Raw genomic sequence first — 19,134 nt, forward strand, 5'->3', positions numbered from 1 at the left:
AATAGGGCTGTAAACATTACAAAATGTGGAAAAAGGGTAGGGGTCTGAATACTTTCCGAATGAACTGTACATATATATTTTACTGTACTATTAGTATATATTAGTATATCATATATTTATGATAATAGTACAGTGTATATATACTGTACTATTATCATAAATATCAAGGGTCTGTTTTGACATGAAAGTACTTTCAATATGAATTTAGAGAGTTGGAGAATGTTACATGATGAAGCAAATTAACTGAAGCTGGTTTGACTACTACTACTACACATAACAACAATAAGGAGGTCAGGTTCTCATTTTCAGAATTTGTCTTTATTTAGCGTAAATTGTTTGTCTGTTTTTTAAATGTATTTTTTACAAACATTCTGCCAGCAGGTGAAGTCTACATTTGACTGCGTCCCAAATGGCACCCTATTCCCTAAATAGTGCACTACTTTTGACCAAGCTTTGGGCCTTGTCAAAAAGTAGTATATATGGAATAGGGTGTCATTTTGGAAACAACCTACTCTTCTAGAAAGCTTATCATTCATAAGTACTGTTCATAACTTACAATCAAGCACACTTTAAAATAATACAAAATATTCCCTAAAAGACACAGTTATAATCAGCAAATGGTGGTCAATATGATTATCAGACGTGAATGATTTTAACTGCAGTCTCATTCCTACACACACACACACACACACACACACACACACACACACACAGTTAAACGTTGGAAAAACAACCAATGCACAAACACATTAATCAAGTGATAAAGGTGGCTGAAGCTGAAGATGTATCATTCAGTTCCCAATTTCAGTATTTCCTCATGACATGTTATCCTCCTAACTCAATCTACTGTCTACTCAATGACAACAGTATTTAGACCAGATAAATCCCTTTAGTTGGGGTTGTGATGGAGTGAGTGGGAAGATTTCACTAACAGTCAGGACTTGTTTTCCATTGACGTACAGTAGATGTGTAAATAGTTTTAGTACAGTGAAGGGGGGAATTGTTACATGATCAGAAAACTAAGAACCTCCAATTCATTTCTGGATCTCGAAGTCATTTCCACATGGGAGACCAGGTAGGTGCAATTAATTATCAGGTAAAACGGAAAACCAGCAGTAGTCCGGACCTCGTAGGGTAAGATTTGAATACCCTGGACATAGATGAACACACAGACAGAACATGACTTGAGAAACAGTTTTTCTAAAATAAATATATGTTCTTGCATATATACATATATACCGTAAATATATACAGTATAGCGTGGTTAATTGGTTAATAGAGCAAGCGTCAAAGATAGGAGACATTACATAATTGCTGTGTGTGTAATTTGCCAGCCCCTACTTAAGCAATTTAGCATTTCTGGCAAAATAAAATGTGTAAACCAAAAAGTATGTAAGAAAGTTAAATACATTTGCATATCGGTTGCAATAAAATCTAGAGATTTTGAGATAAAAAAAAAAAATGAGGTTACTAACTTTTTGCTCTGGCCAAGTAAATAGCTTACAATTAACTTTACATTCTATGTCCAATCAATCACCTAAGATTAAGGCTGAGATTCAATGCGCCGTTTAAAAGGCAATGTTACTGCGTTTGCAGAGATCACATTCAGGGTAAACGCTGTAGAGGTCGGCTCAATTGGAAATTACCTTTAAAATGTCAAGCGCGTGCTACACCATGGTTTCAAATTGAATCGCAGCCTAGTTATTCAGATTAGTGACATGTGATTGGATGGTGACCCTCCTGACTGGAGTCTGGTCTGCCATCCGATTGGCCACCAACTCCTGTAACTGTAGTGCCCCTCCGCCAATAAAAAAGAAAGCCGGGCAAACAGGGCCGGAGCAATCGACAGGCCCTTCCCATAGAGGACGGAGCGAGTGGGCATCGTAGAAAGTGACGCGACCCTTCTCAAAGTCAAGGCACACCCCAAGCCTGGGAGGCAGGGGGTAGGTGAGGCCCGTAGGCGAGGAGGCAGGGCTGTTGCCGTTGGCGATGGTGGGGTTGCGGCGGGGGTTGGTGCCATTGCAACCATGGTTGTTATGATGGTTGGGAGCCTGGGGCAGGAAGATCTTGCCCATGCCCATGGTGAGGAAAGAGAAGGGGGGAGGGGATTCCAGGGAATCCTCTGCCCCACTGTCATGGCCACTGTCTGGGTCATAACTACAGGGGGAGGTAGAGAGAGAGAGAGAGAGAGAGAGAGAGAGAGAGAGAGAGAGAGAGAGAGAGAGAGAGAGAGAGAGAGAGAGAGAGAGAAGAAAGAGAAGGAAAGAGAGTGCGGAGTCATACACACACACACACAACTAGGGCCCGTATACATAAAGCGTCTCAGAGTAGGAAGGATGATCTGTTCCCCCTCTCCATGTAATCTTATTCATTATGATGTAAAAGGATAAACTGATCCTAGACCAGCACTCCTACTATGAGATGTTTTTTTATACAAGCCCTGATAGTCTCTCCTCAACCAATTTTCCATTGACTACTTCCTGTCCACCCTGCACTTTATAGCCTCATCCTCCAGCACCACTCACCGGGGACTGGCCATGTCTTGCGGAAGGTGAAACCACTCCTGTAGTTTGGCCTCTAGGCCCACTCCCACCTGTGGAACAGAGAGAGGCAATGAAAGGGGGCAGCAACATACAGTGGGGTTCGAAATTACTGGCACCCTTGAAAATATGAACAAAACAATGTATAAATAAAAAATTAAAATACTATATTGTATGCTATATATTTTTATTATTATATTCTTGTATACTAATACAATTACTCAGAGTAACATATTCTATTTAACAAGTAATACATAGCTTTTTTTATGTATCTACAGGTGCATTTCGGAACATATTCAGACCCCTTGAATTTTTTCCCACATTTTGTTACGCAACAGCCTCATTCTAAAATGCATTCAATTGTTTTTCCCCTACTAAATCTACACAAATTACCCCATACGAGTAAGCAAAAACAGGTCTTTTTTTATTTTTACAAATTTATTCTAAACAAAAAACTGATCAGATTTACATAAGTATTCAGACAATTTACTCAGTACTTTGTTGAAGCACCTTTAGCAGCGATTACAGCTTCAAGTATTGGTTATGACGCTACAAGCTTGGCACACCTGTATTTGGGGAGTTTCTCCTATTCTTCTCTACAGATCCTCTCAAGCTCTGTCAGGCTTGATGGGGTGTCATCGCTGCACAGCTATTTTCAGGGCTCTCCAGAGATGTTAGATCAGGTTCAAGTCAGAGCTCTGGCTGGGCCACTCAAGGAAATTCAGAGACTTGTCCCGAAGCCACTCTTGCGTTGTCTTGGCTGTGCGCTTAGGGTCCTTGTCCTGTTGGAAGGTGAACCCTCGCCCCAGTCTGAGGTCCTGAGCGCTCTGGAGCAGGTTTTCATCAAGGATCTCTCTGTACTTTGTTCCATTCATCTGTCCCTCGATCCTGACTATTCTTCCAGTCGCTGCGGCTGAAAAACATCCCCACAGCATGATGCTGCCACCACGCTTCACCGTAGGGATGGTATTGGCAGGGTGATAAGCAGTGCCTGGATTCCTCCAGGCCTGACACTTGGCTTTCAGGCCAAAGAGTTCAATCTCGGTTTCATCAGACCAGAGGATCTGGTTTCTCATGGTCTGAGAGTCCTTCAGGTGCCTTTCGGCAAACTCCAACCAGGCTGTCATGTGCCTTTTACTGAAGAGTGGCTTCCGTCTGGCCACTACCATGAAGGCCTGATTGGTATAGTGCTGCAGAGATGAGAACCTTCCAGAAGGACAACCATTTCCACAGAGGATCTCTGGTCAGAGTGACCATCGGGTGCTTGGTCACTTCCCTGACCAAGGCCAATCTCCCCCGATAGCTCAGTTTGGCCGGTCAGCCAGCTCTAGCCTCGGTGGTTCCAAACTTCTTCCATTTAAGAATGATGTTCTTGGGGACCTTCAAATCTGCAGAAATGTTTTGAAACCCTTCCCCAAATCGGTGCCTTGACCAAATCCTGTCTGAGCTCAATGGACAATTCCTTCGACTTCATGGTTTGGTTTATGCTCTGACATGCACTGTCAACTGTGGGACCTTATATAGACAGTTGTGTGCCTTTCCAAATCATGTCCAATCAATTGAATTTACCACAGGTGGACTCCAAGAAAGGTTGTAGAAACAACAAGGATGATCAATGGAAACAGGATGCAAATGAGTTCAATTGAGGGCCAGAGTACTTATGTAACTGTGTTTAGTTCTAATAAATTTGCAAACATTTCTAAATTCCTGTTCTCGCTTTGTCATTATAGTGGTTTGTGTGTAGATTGAAGGATTTTTAAAAAAAAATCAATTTTAGAAAACAGCTGTAATTTAACAAAATGTGGAAAAAGTGAAGGGGTCTGAATACTTTACAAATGCAATATATACAGTTGAAGTCGGAAGTTTACATACACTTAGGTTGCAGTCATTAAAACTCGTTTTTCAACCACTCCACAAATTTCTTGTTAACAAACTATAGTTTTGGCAAGTCTGTTAGGACATCTACTTTGTGCATGACACAATTCATTTTTCAAACAATTCTTTTCAAACAGATTGTTTCACTTAATCACAATTCCAGTGGATCAGAAGTTTACATACACTAAGTTTACTGTCTTTAAACAGCTTGGAAAATTCCAAAAGCTTCTGATAGGCTAATTGACATCATTTGAGTCAATTGGAGGTCTACCTGTGATGTATTTCAAGGCCTACCTTCAAACTCAGTGTCTCTTTGCTTGACATTATGGGAAAATCAAAAGAAATCAGCCAAGACCTCAGAAAAAAAATTGTAGACCTCCACAAGTCTGGCTCATCATTAGGAGCAATTTCCATAAGCCTGAAGGTATCACATTGATAAGAGAAATTTGTTCCCCAGGTTCATAACCCAATTTAATTATATTACTCTACAAACCAGAATTTGTAAGATCCTGGTTGAATGAAACAGACGGAGGGGAGGACAAGCTAAATAGTCAAAAAAGTTTATTTACGGGAACGTTCCCCAGTCAAGAATACAAAACCATTTTATACTGACTTCTCACGCCCACACAACCATATGCACACACAAACAGATGCACACACACATCCTGCTACCCAGCCGACAGAGATTAGTGACCTTGTTCATGAGACGTACTCCCTGTTCTCTCCCAATCTCTAGTCAGGTCGGCACCAAGCTCAGACAGTCTGTGTTTATAATACCATAAAGACATATTGTCTTTACCCTAATTCTGACTAGGACTACACATTTATTTATTATGATTTTATACATTCTACTCAGTTCCATACAATTATATGTTTCAGGGCGGAATATTCAAATCATTCAATTAACAGATAATTCTCAACTAACACACAATCCATCTGTACAAACAATAGTACGCAAGTATAAACACCATGGGACCACGCAGCCGTCATACCGCACAGGAAGGAGATGCATTCTGTCTCCTAGAGATTAACGTACTTTGGTGCGAAAAGTGCAAATCAATCCCAGAACAACAGCAAAGGACCTTGTGAAGACGCTGGAGGAAACAGTATAGTACAGTATCTATCCAACAGTAAAACGAGTCCAATATCAACATACCGCTCAGCAAGGAAGACCGCCATAAAGAAGCCAGACTACGGTTTGCAACTGCGCATGGGGACAAAGATTGTACTTTTTGGAGAAATGTCCTCTGGTCTGATGAAACAAAAATATAACAGTTTTGCCATAATGACCATCATTACGCTTGGAGGAAAAAGGGGGACGCTTGCAAGCCGCAGAACACCATCCCAACCGTGATGCACGGGGGTGGCAGCATCATGTTGTGGGGGTGCTTTGCTGCAGGAGGGACTGGTGCACGTCACAAAATAGATGGCATCATGAGGGAGGACAATTGTGGATATATTGAAGCAACATTTCAACACATCAGTCAGGAAGTTAAAGCTTGGTCGCAAATGGGTCTTCCAAATGGACAATGACCCGAGGCATACTTCCAAAGTTGTGTCAAAATGGCTTAAGGACAACAAAGTCAAGGAATTGGAGTGGCCATCAAAGCCCTGAACTCAATCCTATAGAAAATGTGTGGGCAGAACTGAAAAACCGTGTGCGAACAAGGACTGCAGGTGGTGCCAAATGGGAGTACTTGCCATTCATAGATGGTGGGCTCTGCATCTCGTTCTATATCTCGCCATATTAACCGGATTAGTGTGGTGTCAGAAGGCAGTAAACGAATCTGATGAAACATGGCTTTGATGTCTCCACTGATGGCTGTAGAGTGCTGCCGGAACCGGAGAAGGACACAGAGCAAGGAAGGACCTAAGGCTGGTCCGGGGAGTAGACAGTCATTCAGGCTTTGACCAGCAGCTTGGAATGTACAGTTGAAGACATGTCGGTACTTCCCACCGTGTTGCTGGATAACATGGTGAGGGAGATACTAGGATTCGCTGAGTGGGTTTCCCTCTCCATGAGCAGTCACTTTTGTGACATAGCCTGCCTTCACAAGGTTATGAATCTCTCGGTTATGAACTTCAGCAATCTCAGGATTCTTCACCAGGCGTCGCTCAGTTCCACGCAGTAGTGGGAGTACAGCCCGTGTTGTGGTTGCCAGAGGAGGATGGTTGGGCACCTGTAGCAGTGGGGTCGCGTACCTCTGAACGCCATCCAGTTCAGTGGTGGTGCACTTCTCCAGGAGGTCTAATGCATCAGTCATGTCTCGAGCGGGTGACCTCCTGTAGCTTCCGGTTGGAGAAGGTGTCCATCTTCCAGAGCATCTCTACATTCCGAAGGAGGTCAGTGGCTGCACAGGGGGATGGAGCTGGATTGCTTCTGGTGAAGAGGACTTGCTGTGACTGTACAGCTTGGGTGGAGAGAAGTAGATGGGCTGGACCTTGCACAGCCCAAGGATGTATGGACAGCAATGGGCCCTCCTTCTGGTCCAGCTCGTATAGGCTCAGTCGGGGTGACGAGATGTTGGTGGTCTGACCAAATCAGGATAAGTGGCGCAACTCTGGCCAGGTTAGGAAGAGGCAATCCTAGTAGATGAGGATATGGTTTCTGTATAACACTTACCGGGCAGGAGTGCTCTGGGAGATTCAAGCAATCTGCTGTGAAGGCATTGGTGATGTTATAGGCCACATCCCGGTTCCCTGAAGGTGAAATGCTAAATGGCACAGCAGCACCTTTCATTTAGATAACATCATGTCGCACCGTTCTGAGATTAAGGGTCTCGGGTGTCCCCTCCAGGTTAAGCTGACGGGTGGCCGCCGTGAGAATGATAGTTCTTTCTGACCCATCATCTAGAACGTTGAATGTATCGATGCTTCTCCCTTCACTTTGCAGAGTGACCTTGACCACCTTCAACATGACCCTTGGAGACCGGTTCTGCTGGTCGAGGTACACCTCCTTTGCAGCACCTACCATGAGCATACTCTGCTCTTTCTGTGTTTGGGGAATTACATCATGCAACACGGTGAGATGGAGTTCCTTACAGCGATTGCAGGGTTTCCTCAATGTGCAGGTCTCGGCCTTATGGCTACGGGCACACTTGTAGCATCGCTCGCCTGAGGTGATCCAGGCCTTCAATTGAGTTTGAGTGAGCTTTTTTACCCTGGGGCATGAGCCAGGAAGTGCCCCTTACTATTGCAATATGGGCAGTAAGGCTGGAATTTTATGTTCTTGCTCGAGGGGTCTTCTTCCCGGGTTCCTCCCCGTCGTCACTATTTAAGTACATGGTAGTGGGATTTGGCCTTTTCTGTCCCTCCTGGCGTTCAAACTCCTTCCTTCCCCCGGTGGCTATGGCTGAGATTGTGGCCTGGTGAGCGATGCTCTTCGCCTTCACCTCCAACCATGCAGCCAGGTCTCAGAGCATAAGTGCTTCTCGAGCCCTCTCTCAAGATGCCCTTGTTCAAACAATATTCAATGAAACTGTCTCTGAGGTACACTGGAAGTTTGCTAAGAAGCCTGTCCACGTGGGAACCACATTTCAGCTCATTCAGGTCTTCTCCTTCACCAGATTGGAGCATCGAGGTCAGGGATTGGAGATGTGTTCAGGATGTTTAGTTCATTCTGGACTAGCTGGCGTGGCTCACCATATCTCGCTTTCAGGGCCTGGAGAGCGGCAGTGTACGGTGTTGCGGAGTGCATAAAGGATTGGGCCAGCCTGTATGCACTAGGAAACCGCAAATGATCCATTAGTATTTGGTATTTGTAGCTTTCTGACAGATGACTGTGAATACCCAGTAGGCTCTCCAATGCAATTTCCAAAATAACAAATTCACTCTCCTTTCCGCTCTCAAAGTATTGCAGTTTGGGTCTGGGAATTCCATAGGCTGAGGCTACTAGAAGTTTCATAATGTTCGCTCCCTCTTCTGGTTGCATGAAGGATAAACCCGGGACTTCTGATGAGCCCACTGTGGCCTCATTGGGCAGATCCCCTACTGTCCCAGACCCTCCATTGGTGGCAGCCGGAATTGGGTGAGAGCGCTCCCACCTGATGTTTGAGGACTGGCCTGGCCGAGAGGAACGATTTGCCGGAAAGGCAAAGGAGTGATGCTTTGTCCAGATGGAGGAATGCTAACTTGTGTCACTGGCATAGAGGGTGTTGGTGGAGCGGCCTGTCCCCCGTGCTCCATGTTGGCTGTTGACCCCGGAGCCTCCGGGGACTGTGTGCCATGCTGTACCTGATGGGCAGATTGGGAAAGAAAGGCAGATAGCTCAGGTCAGGTCAGGTCAGGTCAGGTCCATGTGGAGGGGTGGTCAGGTCAACTCCCTGTTCGTTCCTCTCCAGGAAGGAGGAGACCATCCGTGCCTCCTCCAATTCCCTTCTGGCTTGACGGTGCCGGCACTGCTGTGCCAGGTCATTGGCAATGAATTCCAGTTCCTGTAGAGCTCTACGGGCCTGCACATCCAATTGGTGACATCGTTCGTCAGCCTGTCGTTCCTCCTCAGTCTGACGCTCAATTTCCTCCAAAGCTAATAACTGTATCCTCTCTTGTAGGACAGCGGTCTGTGAATCGCTGAGCTAGTGAATGGCGGCTGCCATGGCTACTTCCAAAGGGGTATCCACTGGTCGAACTCCCACTCTGTCTGGAGTGCCTCAACGTTTTCCCATTAGTTAAGGGGTGAGCGGAGCCGGTCCTTGGCTCAGAGGGGATGGTTGATGCTGAAACGTACAGTTGATCCATCACTACTTTTAGCTCTGATGGGCTTGCCCTTTGATGTCAGAAACTCAACCACATATTCCTTAAGATAACCAGGTGCTTGCCTTGTTCTTCTGGTGCTGCTGGTGGTTGAGGATGAAGTCATTGTTGCTTTAGGCTTAGCTCCTGGATATTTCCTTTGTTCCAAGACCTTTCCCTCAGTTGCTCTCTCCTCCTCTTCCTTCCAGTGGAGACAATTATTCCCTCTCCTCCTCCATTTCCTTTACACCTGTCTTTCATCATCCAGCTCGAAGGACCATTGAAAGATTATTAGAATCTGTGTGGGTAGCTGGACAGGTAGGATGACTGACAGTGAAGGTGAACAGGTGGTCACGTGTCAGGTGACAGAGGAATGGATGAGACAGAGGCAGGAATTCCTTTAACGATAAAGTGGTATATTTACTGGGTCGTCTGTGCTGCATAGAAAGGAAACAAACATGTACCCGATCAAATTCATCATCCCAAAGATCATATCATAGCAATCATTCATGATTAACATAATTAGGGAAGTCAACAATCTAGTTAATTTAGAAGTCAATAGTAATCATCCGTGAGTTATTTGGGCTCGTAACTATTTATCATAAATCATGAAAGAATACAAACAGTGGCTACTCAATCTATAATCCCCATTAGTTTGATATCAAAGTCAATCAGTTAGCAAACAATGACATTTCTCATTGCAATTGTCTTCATGTAAACAATGTCAAACATATCGACTGCATAATTGGCCTATGAGGATCCGTAGGGCCGTGATCATTGACAATTCACATTACACAACATGTGCGCTCCAAGCCGCGCTCCACGGTAATAACTATAAACAATAACTGATGGCCCACTTTCCGTTTCCCAACAGATAGTTCAGATGAAAGATAACAGAGTCGGTGGACTTACGTGGATTCATGGACGCACAGAACTTCTGGATCAGATGGAGTTAAGGAAGAGAAAGCAGCGAGCTCAGGCGATGGCAATTTCCTCCTTTTATGAAGTTGAGATCTGTCGGATGTTTCCACCTGACCTAATTAAAGCGCCCCTGGCCCAGCTGAGTAAGTGGCAATGAATTAAATAATTATTCCACCAACTCCATGGGCCTTTTCTACACCTACAAACCTGACTTGGTTACACCAGCTCTGTCAGGAAGAATGGGCCAGAATTCACCCAACTTATTTTGAGAAGCTTGTGGAAGGCTCCCCGAAACGTTTGACCCAAGTTCAACAGTTTACAGACAATGCTACCAAATACTAATTGAGTGTATGTCAACTTCTGACCCACTGGAAATGTGATGAAAGAATTAAAAGCTGAAATGAATCATTCTCTCTACTATTATTCTGACATTTCACATTCTTAAAAAAAAAGTGGTGATCCTAACTGACATAAAACGGAATATTTCTAGGATTAAGTGTCAGGAATTGTGAAAAACTGAGTTTAAATGTGTTTGGCTGAGGTGTCTGTAAACTTCTGACTTTGTACATCCCCTTTATCTACATCCCCTTTATCTGCTGGATTCGGGTACTGTCTTGATGGAAATAACTTTCTCTGGTGTGATTATGTGTCGGTATATTAGTCAAAAACCTGCTTGCCTCTGCCATGCGGCTGAAACTTGGCCGCAAGGGGATGTTCTAGCAAGACAATAACCCCAAGCACACATCAAAATCAACAACGGAATAGTAAATTGACTACAAAATCAAAATCAACACCTCCAGACGAGAGGGCCCAAGGCCCGATCCAGGATCTGAGTGGGTCTTGATCCAGAATTCTAGATACTGTCACAGGTCTGGGTCGGCTCTGATATGATTGTCAAGGTTCTCAAGGAAGGTGTAATTTTAAATGACTTCTCCGAAAGGACCTGTACAGATCCGAAAGAGACTGCTGCAGTAGAGGAGCGAGAGACCTTGTATAATTTATGCTGCTGCTCTTTTCAAGAGTGGCATGTGTAGCTTGTTATTGTTGTTGGCCAACTATAAGTCATCAAAGTGCAATTGGGCTACAGTCATAGAGCCTCAATGTGGCAAAAGTTAGGAGATATCTAATCAATGGAAGATGGAATTAAAATGACAGAATTAAAAGTTAAGGTGAAGGACAGGCTACAATAACCAAGAGCTAACAGGTAGGCTGCTATACTTAATATTCTAAATGGGGTTGTTGTTATTTGTAACTGTAGGACGAGAAAGAGCATGCAGCCTCAATTAGCCTAGCAGCCTCAATTAGCCTAGCCTGCTCCCAGAGTCACTCGCTCACAGTATCAAGGCCCCTCCCCACCTGCTAGAGCGGACATCTCTCTCCCTCTCCCTCGCGCTTTATCAGCTCTGGTTAATTAAGTAGCTTAAAAAGTGACTTTTCTGCTTCCCTCATTCGGATCGGACAGGGTTTGGATCTAACCAGGTCTATACGGAACGGGTCTAGTGGTCCTCGGAACGGGTCTAGTGGTCCTCGGGTTCGTTCGGAACGGGACACTATTTTAAAAATGAATTTTTGCATGTCGGTTCCGGGTGGAAAAGCCCCAGGTTCATTTCAGAAGGGGTCCAAAAGTTGGACCCGTGAAGACCTCTACTCCAGACTTGAACCCCATTGAATACCTGTGGTTCAAATTGAAGAGGGCAGTCCATAAGCGCAGACAAAAGATAAAGGATCTGGAAAAATTCTGTATGGAGGAATGGACTAAAATCCCTCCAGTCCAATAGTTCTCCAATCTCATAAAACATTTTAAGCACAGTGCTGTTATCTTCACAAGCTGAGGTATTGAAAGTTATTGAAAACAGGGTTGCATAATAATTTTTAGCATTATCTTTTTGAGAAAAAAAGTAATATTACTTAAACAATCTCTTTCTCCGAGCAATTATATTAGTATAAAATAATATAGTTTCCAGATTTTCTTTTGTAGCATACAATATAGCTCAGCATTTTCTTGCTCATCAAGGGTGCCAATAATTTCACACATACATTTTCATACACATTTTTGTATATAGTATTTTGTATATAGTTTTGTGTATATATACAAAAAAACACATAAATACACACCATACAACACGGTAAGGGCCCATTCTAAATCGTCCTCTAAGGGTTTCCCAACTGGCGGCCCACGGGCCAAATGGTTTTATTTATACGTTTTGACATTTTTATTTATAAATATATAGAGATTTTTTTGTGTGTGTGTGGGGGGGGGTTTCATTGTTGAACATAAGACTGCAAAAAATCCAGGATATCAGCTCCAAGTGATTTTCATTTAAAAAATCTGTTCCCAACTATTTTCATGCATAGCAGAGAGACGTGATCATATCAAAATCAAATCAAATGTTATTTGTCACATGCGCCGAATACAACAGGTGTAGGTAGACCTTACAGTGAAATGCTTACTTACAATCCCTTAATTAACCAGCAATGCAGTTTAAGAAAATAACCCCCAGAAAGTACGAGATAAGAATAACAAATAATTAAAGAGCAGAAGTAAATAACAATAGTGGGGCTATATACAGGGGGTACCGGTACATAGTCAATGTGGAGGCTATATACAGGGGGTACCGGTACATAGTCAATGTGGAGGCTATATACAGGGGGTACCAGTACATAGTCAATGTGGAGGCTATATACAGGGGGTACCGGTACATAGTCAATGTGGAGGCTACATACAGGGGGTACCGGTACATAGTCAATGTGGAGGCTATATACAGGGGGTACCAGTACATAGTCAATGTGGAGGCTATATACAGGGGGTACCGGTACATAGTCAATGTGGAGGCTATATACAGGGGGTACCGGTACATACTCAATGTGGAATCAATATACAAATGTAAGCAAGGTTTGAAATGGTTATGTTTTAGTATCTGTTTGGGCTTCTTGCAGATCAATTTGCAGTCAAATTATTTGTAACTATGATCCGGCCCCCCAACCATCCGCACAAGAAAAGAAAAACTCTGCCTACGGCTGAATCTAGTTGCTGATCCCTGCTCTATGTACCTGTGGAGATTTGAAAGGATTTGATTGGTATAAGCAATACGGGTTAACTTCCACCTAGCAGAGGGCAAATCCTCTCAGATCTCCACAGGTGAATATGGCACTGGCCTTATGGGACGATTTGGGATTGAGACAAACTCTCCTCCCAGTCATTCCACTTACTTTGACCAGATAGGAGCCGGGCTCCACTGAGCATGCCCAGTAGTGCCTGCCCTGGGTGATGGCCACGTCGCCTACCAGGAGGTCTGCAGTCAGGTGACAGGAAGTGAGCGCTCTGTCGGCGGCCTGCATCAGGGACAGGCCGGGAACACTCCGGGCACAGCGCTGCTCCTTACTCACCACCAGCCGGTCGGCATGGAGACCCCAGCGAGAGTCCAGGTAGAAATTTAACACTGAGAGAGAGGAGGCCAGGGGAGGATAGGGAGATGGAAAGGGGGAAAGAAAGAGGGAGGGTGGAAGGAGGAGTGCATAAGTAGGAAGGAGGGAAGAGGTGGGTTTGGATGAGATAGAGTAGAGAAGCGAAGTAGGAGAGAGAGAAGACGATAAGGGCACAGAGTAGGTAAATACAGGGTAGTGCTGAGCAATTAGTGCTTTTTGAGGTTGGTTTGATTATTCAAAAAGAATCACTTTTTTATTTTGATTTCGATAAAAGAAATGGACATTAAATGCAATGTGCATTATGTGGGCTGAATGCTGTAGAAACACAGAATAAAACAATGATGGTAGTGACTGCTTATCACTTAACCATCATTTATTCACATTATTTCATAAAATATTTGTTTTATTTGATAACTTTGTATTTAATATAGAGCTGCTGCCTATGCTGTCTGAGAGAATAACTATTTTAGACATTTTTCAAGGTAAATAAGGCCTACTTTTATGACTGCTCAATACCAACAATCAATCACTTAGAGCATGTATTTACAGGCTCGTGAAGCAACTGCTTTCTGTTCCTCTTCATTGCACGTTCTCTCTTGTCTCGGTCTCTGTGTCTGCTCCGCACAGACCAGACAAGTTCAAGCGGGCACGCAATAGATTATGGTCATTGTAGTTCATTATCAGGTTTTCTGTGCTAAACAATGTCGAATATTTTGCCTGTTGAAAACTACAACTCCCTACTACATCGCACAGTTCAGGCGTGATCTGAGTTATCTATACAGAAACCACACATTGAGCTCACAGAACAAAACAGAACCAAGTGGAATTCAAAATCATTGAACCGATGTCGGTCAATTAGTCGTTTAAAAAAACAAAAATGAACAGATATTTCTGTTAATCGAGCAGCACTGATACAGGGATAGAGTAGTAAAGATGCAGTATATTCAGAAAGTATTCAGACCCCGACTTTTTACACATTTTGTTATATTACAGCCTTATAAATGGTTTTCCCCTCATCAATCTACACGCAATACCCCATAATGACAAAGCAAAAACAGTTTTTCAGAATTTTTTGAAAATTTCTATTTTTAAAAAAAACTGTAAATATCACATTTACATAAGTATTCAGACTCTTTACTCAGTACTTTGTTAAGCACATTTGGCCGCGATTACAGCCTCGTCTTCTTGGGTATGACGCTACAAGCTTGGCACACCTGTATTTGAGGAGTTTCTCCCATTATTTTCTGCAGATCCTCTCAAGCTCTGTCAGGTTGGATGGGGAGCATTTATTTCTGCACAGCTATTTTCAGGTCTCTCCAGAGATGTTGTTCAAGTCCAGGATCTGGCTGGGCCACTCAAGGACATTCATAGACTTGTCCCGAATCCACTCCTGTTGGAAGGTGAACCTTTGCCCCAGTCTGAGGTTCTGAGCACTTTTGAACAGGTTTTTATCAAGGATCTCTCTGTACTTTGCTCCGTTCTTCTTTCCCTCGATCCTGACTAGTCTCCCAGTCTCTGCTGCTGAAAAACATCCCCACAGCATGCTGCCACCACCATACATTATTGTAGGGATGGTGTCAGGTTTCCTCCAGATGTGACACTTGGCATTCAGGCCAAAGAGTTCAATCTTGGTTTCATCAAACTAGAGATTCTTGTTTCTCATGGCCTGAGAGTCCTTAAACTCGAAGCAGGCTATCCTGTGCTTTTTACTGAGGAGTGCTTCCATCTGGCCACTCTACCATAAAGGCCTGATGGGTGGAGTGCTGCAAAGATGGTTATCCTTCTGGAAGATTCTCCCAACTCCACAGAGGAGCTCTGTCAGAGTGACCATTGGGTTCTTGGTCACCTCCCTGACCAAGGCCCTTCTCCCCTAAGTGCTCAGTTTGGCTGGGCGGCCAGCTCTAGCAAGAGTCTTGGTGGTTCCAAACTTCTTCCATTTATGAATGATGGAGGCCACTGTGTTATTGGAGACCTTCAATGCTGCAGAAATGTTTTGATTCCCTTCCCCAGATCTGTGCCTCGACACAATCCTGTCTCGGAGCTCAACGGAGCTCAACGGACAATTCCTTTGACCTCGTGGCTTTTTCTCTGACATGCAGCGTCAACTGTGGGACCTTATATAGCCTGGTGTGTGCCTTTCCAAATCATGTCCAATTAATTGAATTTACCACAGAGGTACCCCAATCAAGTTGTAGAAAACATCTCAAAGATGATCAATGGAAACAGAATGCACCTGAGCTCAATTTCGAGTCACATATCAAAGCGCCTGAGTACTTAAGGTATTTCTGTTTTTAAATGACTGAAATATTGTTCTCGATTTGTCATTATTTGGGTATTGTGTGTAGAATGATGAGGGGGGAAAAACAATTGTATACATTTTAGAATAAGGCTGTAATGTTACAAAATGTGGAAAAGGGGTCTGAATACTTCCCGAATGCACTGTATAGAATCAAGGCAACAAAGAAAGAACTGAGAGGCTTAACAGAGAAGAGGGATAAAGAACTGTCATGCAACTCCTCTGGAATGAAAAAAGGAGACATGGACTAGGAGAGAGGGAGTCAAACTGTCTTTCATCAACAAACTAGAAACTAATAGAAAACAGTCCAAGCAGAAGGTCAATCAAAGGAGAAGGAGATGCATCTTTCCTAAATTGGGATTATTAATATTCCAGAGAGAAACATAGCAGAATAGAATCATTTAACAAGGGAGACATTGACCACTCCGGACTTCCCAGACTCATAGCATAGATCTCAATCAGCCAAATCCATTTGTTAAGCCTCAGGTTTTAACAAATAGCAAACCTCATCAACACACTCTGAGATCTCATTATGGGGGGAGAACGAGGGTGGCTGGGAGGACAAGATACGCATGGTATAAATGTAAAAAAGAAGTAGAGAGATATGTGCGAAGCAACAAGAGGAACAATGAGAAAAGAGTGTCGATGCTCACATTTAACAGGCAGAGGGAGAGATGTGGATTGAGAGAGTGGACCGAGGAGTGGAATGAGAGAGCTGAGGAGAGACGTGTGAAGACAGTGTTTAGAGGAGGGGTTGGATAGAGAGATGGGATGGGAGGAGAGTTGGATGGTATGGGTAGAGAGAAGGATGGGAATGGGCAGAAAAATAGAGAAATTAGTCATTAAGATGATCTCTATGGATACTGTTCTGATGCATATCAGTTATACCAATACTGATGAGATTATGTGCGTGTGTGTGTGTGCGTGTGTGTGTGTGTGTGTGTGTGTGTGTGTGTGTGTGTGTGTGTGTGTGTGTGTGTGTGTGTGTGTGTGTGTGTGTGTGTGTGTGTGTGTGTGTGTGTGTGTGTGTCCGTTCTTCTTTCCCTCGATCCTAACTTGTCTCCCAGTCTCTGCTGCTGAAAAACATCCCCACAGCATGCTGCCACCACCATACATCATTGTAGGGATGGTGTCAGTGTGTGTGTGTGTGTGTGTGTGTGTGTGTGTGTGTGTGTGTGTGTGTGTGTGTGTGTGTGTGTGTGTGTGTGTGTGTGTGTGTGTGTGTGTGTGTGTGTGTGTGTGTGTGTGTGTGTGTGTGTGTGTGTGTGTGCCTATAGAACAGTGTATAGACCTCACCTGGTGCTGGCGGGGTGTGTAGGTACACCTCCTCACTGTACTCCCCGAAGCCTGCCTTGTTGCAGCCTCTCACCCTCAACACATACACACTGTCCATCTCCAACCTGTCAATCACAGCACTGGTTCCGCCCACCTCCTCCAGCCGCTGCCAGCCCCAGCGGGCCGCAGCCAATCGCCCTTGGATTCCACCCCTGGCTCCGCCTCCTGGCACCACCCCCCGACGACGAAACTCCACAGAGAAGTGCCAGGCGGGGGCGGATTCCTGAGGCAGCCGCCAACACAGGAAGAGCTGGTCATAGGCCAGGGTCTTTTGGGTGTCAATAACAGGGGCCAGAGGGGCTGATGGGTAAAACATTACAGCTGTCAGTCAGATGTTGGATACAAAAATATACTCTCTGGCTTGATTACATATGCAACACTACCAAATGTTCACTACAGTTTGCTAATGCATAGTTGAAGATACGGTATGATTCAGTAAAACGACATACAGATATTCAGATGCAATACTTTGCTCTCACACAGCCATACAGAGTATCTGCGCATGGGTGCGCTTCACACTTCTACAACGTGATAGCTACAGGACAAGTTTAACCTTGCGCTTTAACATTCTTAGTTGTTGCGGAAATTGACCCACTCTGCTGTTTATCTTGTGCATTTATTTCATCTTGCTGAGTCTACCTTTAAATTGAATTACCACCAAAATGTTACATGATTGTATTCTGTAGTATGTAATTTCTCTTACATCCTCTCTTTCCCCTCCTAAATCCCTTTTTCAATACTCTGGCTCTAACCCTGCTCTCTGTTTGACTATTCCATTATGTCGCTATAGCCCTCTCCTCCATCCTCCGCTCTCTCTGACTGACTCTACCCTTAATGTCTCCCTAGCCTCCTCCTTTATCCTCCATCCCCCACTCTCTCTGACTGACTCTACCCTCAATGTCTCCCTAGCCTCCTCCTTTATCCTCCATCCCCCGCTCTCTCTGACTGACTCCACCCTCAATGTCTCCCTAGCCTCCTCCTTTATCCTCCTCTCCTCCGCTCTCTCTGACTGACTCTACCCTTAATCTCTCCCTAGCCTCCTCCTTTATCCTCCTCTCCTCCGCTCTCTCTGACTGACTCTACCCTTAATGTCTCCCTAGCCTCCTCCTTTATCCTCCATCCCCCGCTCTCTCTGACTGACTCTACCCTTAATGTCTCCCTAGCCTCCTCCTTTATCCTCCTCTCCTCCGCTCTCTCTGACTGACTCTACCCTTAATGTCTCCCTAGCCTCCTCCTTTATCCTCCTCCCCTCCGCTCTCTCTGACTGACTCCACCCTCAATGTCTCCCTAGCCTCCTCCTTTATCCTCCATCCCCTGCTCTCTCTGACTGACTCCACCCTCAATGTCTCCCTAGCCTCCTCCTTTATCCTCCTCTCCTCCGCTCTTCTCTCTCTCTGGCTGGCTCTATCCCTCTACCCCTCCCTAGCCCCCTAGCCCCTCCTTTATCCTCTCCTCTGTCTCACCCTGGATGAACTGCAGGTTTGTGAGGAGTTTGAGCTCTTTGGAGACGTCCAGCTGGAAGTGTCTGAAGGAGGGATCAGCAGCCAGAGAGAAACACTGCAGCCCCTCGATGGACGTGGATAACCTTGGAGAGCGAGGAGAGCGAGGAGAGCGAGGAGAGAGAGGAGAGCGAGGAGAGAGGGGGGGGGGGACTTTTAGAATAGTTGTTTGGGAGTAGATAACAAGTCCGAGAAGGGAGGTATGCACCACTTTATTATTAGGGTAATACGCAATTAGAGTAACTTTAATTGATAGCAGATAGTTTCATCTTGGTTAATCCAGAACTAAAGTCTCACGTAATTGGTCAGCTGCTTGATTACATTTTGGGTCCATGCATGTTAAGAGAAGGGACTAAGAACCGCTAGAATAAGGAGCAGAACCGGAACGAGGAGCTCCAACGTCTTTCTTTGCAAGTTACGGGCCGAATGTCCCCTCCCCTTCCGAAATCCAAAAGATGCTAATACCTGCGAAATCGTGATTTGACCAGATAACCAGTTACAAAAAACCCAA

The 19,134-nt window shown here is 44.5% G+C and overlaps 1 protein-coding gene across 3 annotated transcripts in view; it reads right to left on the reverse strand.

Annotated features, from left to right (window-relative positions):
* Positions 1-310: 310 nt before the first annotated feature.
* Positions 311-19,134, reverse strand: part of LOC124013391 (tripartite motif-containing protein 46-like) — a 30,124-nt gene continuing 11,300 nt past the window's right edge. For 2 of the 3 annotated variants that reach the window (XM_046327704.1, XM_046327702.1), the window contains exons 8-13: positions 18,588-18,709; positions 17,086-17,424; positions 16,443-16,502; positions 13,278-13,507; positions 2,526-2,593; positions 311-2,157 (exon numbers count right to left, since the gene is read on the reverse strand). In XM_046327704.1, coding sequence (XP_046183660.1) covers positions 1,698-2,157; positions 2,526-2,593; positions 13,278-13,507; positions 16,443-16,502; positions 17,086-17,424; positions 18,588-18,709 — 1,279 coding nt within the window. In that variant the 3' untranslated portion in view covers positions 311-1,697. The remainder of the gene's footprint in view (positions 2,158-2,525; positions 2,594-13,277; positions 13,508-16,442; positions 16,503-17,085; positions 17,425-18,587; positions 18,710-19,134) is intronic. The other variant, XM_046327703.1, reaches the window with a different exon arrangement.

Source organism: Oncorhynchus gorbuscha, linkage group LG24, assembly GCF_021184085.1.
Source record: "Oncorhynchus gorbuscha isolate QuinsamMale2020 ecotype Even-year linkage group LG24, OgorEven_v1.0, whole genome shotgun sequence".
Taxonomy (NCBI): Eukaryota; Metazoa; Chordata; class Actinopteri; order Salmoniformes; family Salmonidae; genus Oncorhynchus; species Oncorhynchus gorbuscha.